Source organism: Cyphomyrmex costatus, unplaced genomic scaffold, assembly GCF_001594065.2.
Source record: "Cyphomyrmex costatus isolate MS0001 unplaced genomic scaffold, Ccosl1.0 scaffold21, whole genome shotgun sequence".
Lineage (NCBI taxonomy): Eukaryota > Metazoa > Arthropoda > Insecta > Hymenoptera > Formicidae > Cyphomyrmex > Cyphomyrmex costatus.
In genome coordinates, this window is record NW_017276147.1 from 104,270 (window position 1) to 115,249 (window position 10,980).

The 10,980-nt window shown below is 36.7% G+C and overlaps 1 protein-coding gene across 2 annotated transcripts; it reads left to right on the forward strand.

Moving 5' to 3' along the window:
• Nucleotides 1-5,775: 5,775 nt before the first annotated feature.
• Nucleotides 5,776-7,659, forward strand: LOC108773474 (protein dpy-30 homolog). Of its 2 annotated transcripts, XR_001940691.1 has the most exons (4): nucleotides 5,776-5,822; nucleotides 5,959-6,035; nucleotides 6,418-6,714; nucleotides 6,818-7,659. XR_001940691.1 is itself a non-coding variant. In XM_018539294.1 (3 exons), the coding sequence occupies exons 1-3, from the start codon at nucleotides 5,807-5,809 to the stop codon at nucleotides 6,658-6,660; spliced, it is 336 nt and encodes a 111-aa protein (XP_018394796.1). In that variant the 5' UTR covers nucleotides 5,776-5,806; the 3' UTR covers nucleotides 6,661-7,659. The 2 variants fall into 2 exon arrangements, 1 of the variants encoding a protein (XP_018394796.1); XM_018539294.1 differs by having other exon boundaries at nucleotides 6,418-7,659.
• The last annotated feature ends 3,321 nt before the right edge of the window (nucleotides 7,660-10,980 follow it).

Sequence of the window (10,980 nt, forward strand, 5' to 3'; positions counted from 1 at the left end):
CCCCCCCCCCCCTTGACGATCGGTGATCTTGAGTCTCGACGTCGCGGAGAGCAAGGTTTATAGGGTACGTCGTCGCATTTTCGTCTTTCGTCGTCGTCATCGTCGTCCTTGTAGCGATCCGTTTAGGCGATCGATTCGAGACATTCCCATTGTTCGCTCGAAAGGAAATAAGTTCCGTACACGAAACACCGATCGACTGTCCGTAGGAAGAACAACGCGGCAAGCCATCGAGGGAACGCTTCGATATACACATACGGCGAGGCCAGCCACATAACATTACGATAATACGCACGCTGGCGCGTGCACGCGATATACGCCACACTACACTTGCTGTCGTCCTATATGATATAAACATTTAGTCCGCTGTAAACACCTAATTATCCCCCCGTGCTAATCTTCTATCGATCAATTACGCGACGTACCGTACGTAAGATTCACTGACATCGCGACGATGATCGTTACAGGTGTAAGCGATTCGAGTAATAAAAGAAGCTGGTTTAACGTAGTTAGTTCATAAGTCGGACGGATGGTCGCGAGAAGGCGATCGTTGATCTTCGCGACGGGGCGAGAGGTCGGGATCTGGTTAACGGGACGTTATACCTCAGGACACAAATCGAAGATGGTCTGTCTGTCCGCGATCGGACAATTGATTTTTTGCTGGTTCGACCAACGAAGCGGATGCTTCCCGAGCTTCTTCGCGTGTAGCACCAGCCCGACGTCGCGCAACGCCGCGGCCACGACGCCGCGTCTCATAGTTCGTTTTTATCACGATACTATTTCTAGATATATACATACAAATATAAATATATATTATATATACACTAACTATATATACATACGTTGTAAGTAGCTATTTCTAGGTGTCGCATTTGTTTGCCGAGGCGATGCGCGAGCCGACTACCAGTTGGGCGACTAAAGTCAAGGAAGCACTGTCGAAAAATTATTATATCACGTGGACAATCGATTGTTCCCGTGTATGTAACTCCGGATCCGTGTGGACAAGCTGTATTTTGTGAATTATTGTTCCTTGTTGATGTTATCATTAATTCATTTCATTCAATCTATTACATTTATCGATCGAAAGAAAATATTTTGAAATTTACTTAACATTAATATTCTGGCGCTAATTACATTTTAAAGCCAATTTCATTCAAGCAGCAATTAGTACGGCCTAAATTGCTACTGCCATGTTTTTTATTACTCACTGCATCACTCATTGTCGGACAAAAACATAGTGATAATAACTGTATAGAGTTATTATTATGTAGAATCAATATACAAATAGTTGAATAACGTATTTTATAATTGTTACGATTACAAAATAGTTATTCAACTACGTACATTAACTCTACACGATATAAAACTTATACAGTTGTGACTTATACAGTTGTTATACTACTATGTCTTTCCTCTGTGTGTGAGAGTGTGGAATGAGATTAAATCTGTAAAAATGCGCACATATAGGCTGTAAAGAGAGACTTTTCGGAACGTTGGAACAGAACTTGAAGGGTGCTTCGTCCGCTCGAGTCGCTTCTGCACTTGCAGAGGAATTCCTACCCTCTGCCACTCGAAACTGGTCACGGCTCGACGCGCCAACGCACTTTTACTCATCGATGTGATTTTAAAAGGCTGCGCAAAAAGCCTCGTGTCTCGTGTATATGTTACAATCGCGCTCTTACCGTAATTAACGTAGCCGTATCTCGTCCCAAATCACCCTTTACGATTTACAGTATCACGTTCTACTCACGTAACTCGCCCCCGCGAAACTTTGTCGCTTCGAATCGCTTCCGAATCTAACCAGAGCTAAATACGGCACAGGCCGATAATGATGATGATATTAATGCATTCGTATATAGTAATACGATCACGTCCGCGCGCTACCTTGGTCGCGGTTTTTAACTTTTGTCTTAAGCGAAGTGGACGTCCGCGACGTCGCACAGGTGATAAACGTTTATGTTGTGAGCGGCCCGGGGTGACCGGCAAAAGAGGCTACGTACGAGGCGATATTTTATAGCGATAATCAGTTAAATCGATTTGCGGCTAAACATTAAATGTTTTTCGCAGCTGAAACGTTGACGATGAGTAATACTCAAAGACTGAGAATTTTACGTCCATGTTTGCTTATCGATTCATTCATCTTTCACTCGCGGTTGCTTTGCCCATACACAGTAGTATCCTCGTAGGGTTGATATACATGTATACGCTGTCCTCGTGCCTTTCTTGCCGGATACCCCCCGTGCCCATCGTTCGCTCGTCGCGCTTCTCGTGATCGACGTTATATATAGGTACTGCGTAGTAATTCTTTGCAAGATTCGACGTTACTTTATTGAGGGACGCCGCGAAGCGTGTCGCTCGCTTGTGTATGCTTGATTGATAATATTGCGTTGAAAGCATTTGGCTGTTTTTTTCGTACGACGGCGAGTGCGGTTCTTCGAGCTCGTGTTCTCTCACCTCACCTTTCCATCCATTCCTTCCTTATACCATCGCGTTGCCTGTCAAACTCGAAGCGTTTCCTTCGCGTCCTTTTCACGATCCTCGCGTACGTGCGAAAGAATTCGCAGGAACGTGATCTCACGTTTGATAGTGGAAAAGTAATAAAAAATACACGCAACATCCTCCGTGCTCGAGGAGACTCGAGGATCCGCTCGCAGTGTACCGTTTCCTCTCAACGCCACTATTTTATGTTTTTGTACCAAAGTTGTAGTATCTAACTTTGCGTTGAATAAATAAACCTTAAAATGATCGTCGTTTTTCTCCATTCCTTTATCAATTATTTATAACAAAACTGGAAATGTTTGCTATACGGCGTGTCTCAATAACCATTACCACTTTAATTAAATATTTTCGAATTTATAAGGTTTAAAGGAAAATTTGTCTAATTGAAATTGGATGGTACGAAAGAGAAAATTACTATTATATAACAATTTTTATATAAATGGCGACGCTTCGAAGATTTCAAGATTAACTTTGTTTTCTAAATAAAATTATTTTTTTTATTTAATTCCTCTAAAATTATTCTGCATATAAAAGTACTAAGATATCGATAAATCAATAATTTAAGAAATATTTTATATTTTATTCTAGCAAATTTCGACCAAAAATATGTATATCTACATTACCGTTACAAAAAAATAACACCGTTATTTAAAAAAATAATTTGTAACGGCGTTACAAGTAACGCGTTACTTCCATTTCCTGTTTAAAAGTTTGTTGTTCACTTGTATTCACGAAAATTTTGTTTATACATATAAACAACTTTTGCATATATGTAATTTAACTATAAAGTGGTAAAAAAAAATAATGAAAACAATTCAATTTTTGGGAAGATCAATTATTTCAATTCAAAATTTATATTTTTGCTTTAAATATAGTTTGACTATATACTCATCTACTATATACGAGTACTTTAACTATAATGATTACCTATTATATCAAGCTTATATCTACTTAAGCACTTTAACAATTAATTCTACATTCGTGTTTTCTATATATAATATTCTAGATTCAAGTACTCCATTTTGGCTACACTCCACTTGATGTTACTAATATTTTGAAGTATTCTCTGATTGGTCAATTAGTAAGATTCTTTCTTCTTGATTGATCAATCAAATGCTTCGAAGTAAATTGTAAAGAGTGCATTAAATGAACCGCACTCTTTACAAGACTTCTTCGTTACAATCAGGAACTTCATTCTGTTTCAATGACTGCTGTATATACTTCTAGTTTTTATTTTTTATCTCTTACAATATTTAAAATCTTACGCTTTCTTTTATGCCACGATAAAATATTATGTTTTATTTCTTGATATTCGATATTTTTCTTCTCTGTTCCTATTCTCAAATCTGCAGGTTTATTATATTTGTTTCTTAATTTATATAATTAGTGCATCCCTAAAAAAAACTTTTTTTTAAAAGAAAAAAATATAAAGTGCACAAAAAAGTATCGAATATTTTATATTCTTCTTAATAAAAATGATATGAAATGAATGCAATTATCTTGAGTATTATATTTCAACTTATAGATGAAAAAATTTGGCGTGCCCGGGTCGCATTAATACAACAATATTCTAGGACCAATATGTTTTCATGGTAGATACGGAAATTATTTACAATGCTAATTAATAAAAAGATTATTATACATTACAATATTATAAAATTTCTCCATCATATTTTACATATCATATAGTTAAAATGTAACGAAGTACATAAAAATATCTCTTTTTGCAACTTTTAACTGCAAATTTTTTAAATTGTGATGGAGCAATTTAAAAAATGGATTCGTACATATTTAATATTAAAAAAAAACTATCAAAAAATTATACGATAATCGTATAATTGGATGGTCACCTAACACTTTGCCCGTTATTATACGTCTTATGTTATAAATCATTACCGTCTTATATATTATAAAATACATTACATTAAAATTACTATATTATAAATATTTAAGTGTACTATCATGACATTATAAATATTTTTTAAACAAGTTTCATTATGTTTTTCAAATTTACTATTATAGTTACATTAGTAGTTGGGATAAGCAATTAATTCTTTCAAGTTATTTTCTAAAATAAATAATAGTTCTTATTATTTATGCTTTAAATCTTTAAAATGAAGATATCATTGTTATTGTTATTCTATTCATTAATATTGTTCCAGCTATAGGTATATATAATGATAAATATTCATAAAATATTCAATTTATATTTTAAATGGTTCGTATATTCCAGAATAGAAGAGGAATTTTCATAGAATATATTAAAATAATAATGAAATATTTGAATGTTGTATAAATGTTTCTTGTATACGTATATCATTAAAATCACTCACTGCGAGCAGTACACATTCTCGTTGACAGATGGATGTGGCGGAGCTGCATTAACTCGTAAATAAGAATCATAATGGAAAAGAATATAAAGTGTAACATTTCGCCTGTAAAGTGAGTCTCTAAAATTGAGCTCCAAGGTGAAAATAAATGAAATGTGTTTTTGACAGTACAATTTCGTTTAAAATGAATTCAGGGACCTGGAATTTCTGGGAAAATAATAATCTTGTGGAATATGTGTGAAACATTCTCCAAATATGTAACGACATATGTGAATGAAATATTTAACGATTATTTGAATTTATTGTTCTGACATTCTGTAAATATTTCGAAATATACCAGAATAATCTTGAAATATTATTTCAGGATTATAGAAACATTTTATGAATATTTCAAGAATATTTAACATTAACTGGAATACGTAATGCCTCGGTGATCGAATTTGTAATTATTAATTAACTTTTAATATTATGTATCATATAATTGTGTAAAGATTTATAATAATTTAAATAAAAAGTGTTACCTCAATTCTATCTTACTCTTATCTTACTCCAATTTCAATTTAGAATTGTGTTTTAAAGCTTTAAAGCCAATACTTAAATAATTAACGCATTGTTTGCTAAAATTTATATAACAATAGACAAATTTTTTTAATTTATTAATAGATAGATCAATCTCATTATGCGTAACTACAACTTTGCTTCGTAAAATAAAATATACATTTTTTTAATTTATTAAATCAATAAATTAAAGAACTCGTTTCTATTATAAGATATATATAATTTGTATTTGAACGTTACTCACAGTCAAAATGTGTTCACTTAATATTATTTATTATTATTTATTTCCTTGACTCTTTTATTTATATAGCTGCGAATCCTCAAACCACTACCTTGTCGACGGCGCACTTTACCGGCCTGACGTTGGCTACATTATCCCGACGTTCGACGTCGGTCGGTCGGCAGTGACGATTGTTTACACGATGGCGTCCGGCGGTGGTACGTGTGTTCTTATTTTCTATTTCCGCGTAACCATGAGCCGGTCCGGCCATCGCTCGGCCAGGCCCGGTGTTCGAAATAAACGCCCTAATAACGTTTAAGTTATTCACTGCGTTTATATATTTTTTTACAACAGAAAACGCGACCGAGGAACGGACGGAGGCGTCAACGCCGGCTCAACCCGTTGCCAATGCCGTATCCGAGACGACCCACGTAAGTGAGCACATAACCTAGAAACATCGCAATTGTTAACACGCACAAACGACAATATTTTATTGGAGTTGCCGCCGAGCGTTTCTGCCACGACGATAATCGCAATACGTTTAAGAATTCACACGTTCACGGCGCAAAGGTTAGGTTAGGGATCGTTTTATACGATCGCAGCAGCGTCCGTTATTCCGTGTTTATATTATTTGACAGCTGATAGCAATTGTCGTACTGGAGCGGTAATATTCTTGCAAATTCGGAGCATGCGTTTCGAAATTAAGAATTACAGTTTGTAAAATGTATGCAGATATTACAGTTCTTTAATTATTGAGCGCTTTTGAAAAAATGCTTTATAGATGTACAAGCTCTGTATTCTTTTTCATTGCAGAAAGTAATAGGGATGGATAAGGATGGCGAATTGTCTGGCGTACCAGCAAAGAAACCTCGTGTCGAAGTGCAATCTCTTCCAACCAGACAGTATTTAGATCAGACGGTAGTGCCGATATTGCTGCAAGCATTGTCATGTCTGGCCAAAGAGAGACCTGCCGATCCTATAAGTTTCCTTGCCGGTTATTTATTGAGAAACAAAAGTCAGTATGACAGCGGCGGTTCACCGCCGACTAGTCAATGAATGCTTCCACGTCTGCGCAAGCCCGTTTTATGGAAACTCAATGAACATTTTTTCGTAAGAAATCTCTTTTGATTTTTTAAATACATATTTATGATAAACATATATACTTTTGTATTTTCGTATTATGAAATAAAAATGTGTTAGCGTTTTACTGTAGGGACGACAGTGATGCATGATGCACAAAATATCTGGATAGAGCTTAGTGCTGCGGGGGTTGAAGTTCAAGGGGAAAGTAACGTAAAATCAATCAAGATGGCAACGATTGGTAGCGAAAAAAGCGGGACGCACTACGTTAATACTAAATAAAGACTTGTCTACAATGCTGTTGTAATCAATGTTGTTTAGATAAGGGCGTCTAGTTTAATAATCACATTGCAATTGATCATAATCATTCATAGCGACTAATGCTTGGAATATTTCCACTGGAAAATTTTATATTTAATTATCCAATTAGCGATATGGGCTAACTCTGTTCAGTTAGGTTGCAGTTTTAAAATCGCAGTTGAATTAGGTTGCAATTTTAGAAGATCTCATAGTTGAATCATGTTATGATGCTTGTGTGCATACTTTAGTCGCAAGCCACTAGGTTGTACCATAATAATACTGAATCAGTTATGAACAGTGTACTATATTTCTTGTGAATGGTTCATTGTAGATCGTAGCGAAATTTATAATCATAGTTGTTGGAATAGGAATGACAAATCGAATCGAATCATTGCGCATTCAAGTATCCTGTGATTAGAATCAGTATTTCAACCGCACTTGCGATTTTAGACGAGTTTGCGACTGCATTGTACACTACGCTTTACACTAACTGTTCACGAACACGATGCTATGTGCCTGTAACTGATAAAATGGATTTTTCCCCATAATCTCTCAAGCTTTACTCTCTTGGCCTAAAAGAATATTTTACGCTCCGTCCAGGTATTTCGTACGTTTATGTTTTAGCGAGACAACGTTGGTGTTATTTTGAGAAATGTAACATTAATTAGTTTTAAATTAAAGGCAATTTTAAAGATTGAAATTATTTTTAAAAAATATTGTTTTGTCTGTACGGAAAAGTAATGTTGAACATGTATTAATTACGATGATAATCATTTTCAAATTGAAATATTTCCTGGAAAAAGTCGATCTAATTTTTCTATACAGGCGTTTAAATAAAGAAACATGATGAAATCAAATATATCAGTTTTTTTGAAAGGATATTGCAAAAATAATGCATAAAGAAACATATTGATTTCTTTCGTTCACTTCTTTGCAAATCCGTAATGCAAGAGTACGAGATAAAGGGCAGAGAGAAGGACCACTACCATCGGTCCAATAAATCGTAATGAACCCTCTGCACTCGCGTTGATTTTAATTGGAACGGCGATTTAATTGGAGGCAATTAAATGTAATCGCGCAATGAATCGGGGTTAAATTTATCTCGCGTTCCAATAAAATCGATAATTTACATTAGACGTGCAACGCTCTCGCGAGCTGCACAATTGCGAAGAGAAAGCGAAAAGAAAAAGGGACTACCTCGAGGGCGTTACGTTTTATTATTCTTCACGTCTTATTTCGTTTTCTCGTTGCGATTTTCGTCCCGACGAAAACTCGTCTGGTTGGTCTCATCGTCTGGGTAATTGGACTCCCTTCGGGGTCGTCGACGAGGTACAAGGAAAAGAAAATACACGGGTAGCGACGTCCGATTGTGCCACTCGGGCTTTAAATGACGACGCGAGAAGATATCGGGGTAATTTCGTGGCCGACAATTCGCACGGCGACATCATCGGATCTGGTCCAATTAACGGCAAAGGATCCTCTTGCTCGAGTTCTCCTCGTATATCCTCTCGTAGAACCCTCGATCCTTACCCGTACTACACACGTACATTGATCGTCAACTCTTAGTCCTTTGTTTCGTACCTATTTAGTTGAAAGACTCGGTACGTTTCTGCGGTGATAAGATAAACATACTCAGCCGTATTTTTACTAAACCAGAGTTTACTAAAGTATCTTTACAGGGTACTTTACCTTTTAATCTACTTCTTAGAATTGTTAAGAGGTCCATTCACAGATTTCGTTAAAAGGAGAGAAAGTTCTAATTGTAGGAATGTCATAAAACAAAAAAAAAGAGTAAAGTAACTTTATTTTTATTCGCGGCGAGATAAAACATTTTCTTTCACATTTATTAGCCTTCACTTATGTATCATAATGTAACATGATTTTAAAAAATCGACATTAGTTTTCAACAGTTTTGATTTATTAGAGTAATTCTGTACATGCAATGACGACATGAGTTGAAACGTTTTTTTTTTTTCACGATAAAATGTCGTAGGAATCGGTTTGAATTTCATCGAATAAGTGAAGGACTAGTACATTTTAGTGTTTCGTGTGATTGCACAATGTGCGAGTGCATTGTCGAGCGACGCAGTTTGTAATATCGGTTCTGTTTCTGTATATTCAGAGTGAAATTTCAACGTTCGTTCCCGCAACGGATTGCGAATAAACGCGCAAAAGCGGAAAGTCCACGCTCGCGGCACAATGCGGAAGTTCGACTGTCAATGACGCAGTGACATCCACCTTCACCTTTTTTCACTTCCTCACGCACATGAAGCTCACAATAGTTTCCACGTTGATATCATCTCCTCTCCATATTCCTGCTCACCGTGCTTTTCCAGCTTCAGAACTATGTAAGTAGTTTTATTCAATGTTAGAACACACAAACACATAAACACACACATGAAAGCATGGAATATCTCAAAGGTGTTTTTTTTTTCTTGATTAGATATGAATATGAATTTGAATGAAATTTTGTTTAAAAAAAGCAGACGTACGTAATAAGAATCTGACTATTTTATTTAATAAAATTTTGATGTGTGTGTTCAATGTTTCTATTTCTTTACAATTTATACTATTTTGAAAAGTGCTTTTTGTAAGTCGTCTTCTTGATTGACAATGCTATATCCAGTGTAAAAAAAAAATGCTTGTTTGAATAGAGATAGTAAATTTGATAGATAGCAGCCGGTGTAATTTTCGGGAGTTCGGTGTTACAAGCACACACAGATCCGTAATGAAACGCGACGACTGACGCATGGTTACATTTTTACGTATCTACCACTGTACAGTATCGAATTCCACGTCTACATCGAGAATTGAACTCGCCGAAATTGTACCGATTTCAATACTCGACCGCTCTCTATATACCCCGGTCGAGATTCCGGACAGATATCTTCCCTCCTGCCCTATTCTATATCTATGCTATTCATGAATTCATATGCTGGTCGCACTCTCGATATGCGTGCAGTAATCACGTCTGACGCCAGATCAGCAGATTTCGAAATTGTGCTAACAGTGACCATGACCACATCATGTGTCGAACGTGCGATCCGAAAGATTGGCGGGCCATCCGGGATGGATCCGGGCCGTGTGTTCTTTCCGGGAATTCCCCTTATTTGCGGCTCACCCCCTTATTACGCACATATGCGCGACGTGCGTACATGGGGATGCGTATGCTGCACGTGTGCACACCCAAACAATTCATGGCTAATCGAGGGCCGTGGCTAATGGGCGAACCGTGTCACGGTTTTCGTCGGGGCGTGCAGGTTCGGCCTGCCGGTTCGCGCCTGCACGCCCGCACTCGGGAGGACTCGGTCCAATTGGCACGCATATTGGAATTCTATTACCGGGATTACGGCCGGTAATTGCTCGGTTTAGCGCAATATCGCACGGGCGTCTGTGCGCCCTGTCGAGCCGCGTCGCGACGCTCCGGCAGGCCGACGGCGATCGTCCAGCGCGTGGATTATCCGCGCGCCTGATCGCCGCTCGCGCGTACGTACCCTCATTACGATCGGCGACTAATTAGTGGGGTACCAAATGATGGATGCTAAAAATGTTAATTCCCCGCTCTATCGTGTTGTCTTTAAATGGGGCGTAACGTTCGTTTGGAATGGTACGCTCGGATCGTTGTAATAAATCGCGCCTTTTCTTTAGCAAGACATTTCACTCAGAGAAAAAATGTTTACATAATTTAATTATAATTTATAGTAATTTTTAATTGTATAATATATTTTTTGGTAGAACTATATTACATAGGTACATGAAAAAATCTTTTGATTCAAAGATTAGATGATGCATGTATTTTGATACTCCGAAATCGATGTCTAAATTGCCCATCACGTTACAATCTTTTTTTATCGACAGAAAATAGTTCAATTTTCCAGTATTTTTAATCTACCAACTTGCACATTAATTATAACTTTATAAGCTTGCATATTATCGTTGAACTTACTTCCTCTTTTTTACCTCAGCTCTCATGTTAAAAAGTAGGCTATAAATGGC

Excerpts from the sequence above, each read along its gene's own strand:
- LOC108773474 (XM_018539294.1), top strand. Across the intron at positions 6,036-6,417 it reads CCGTATCCGAGACGACCCAC|AAAGTAATAGGGATGGATAA; the intron begins GTAAGTGAGCAC and ends TTTTCATTGCAG.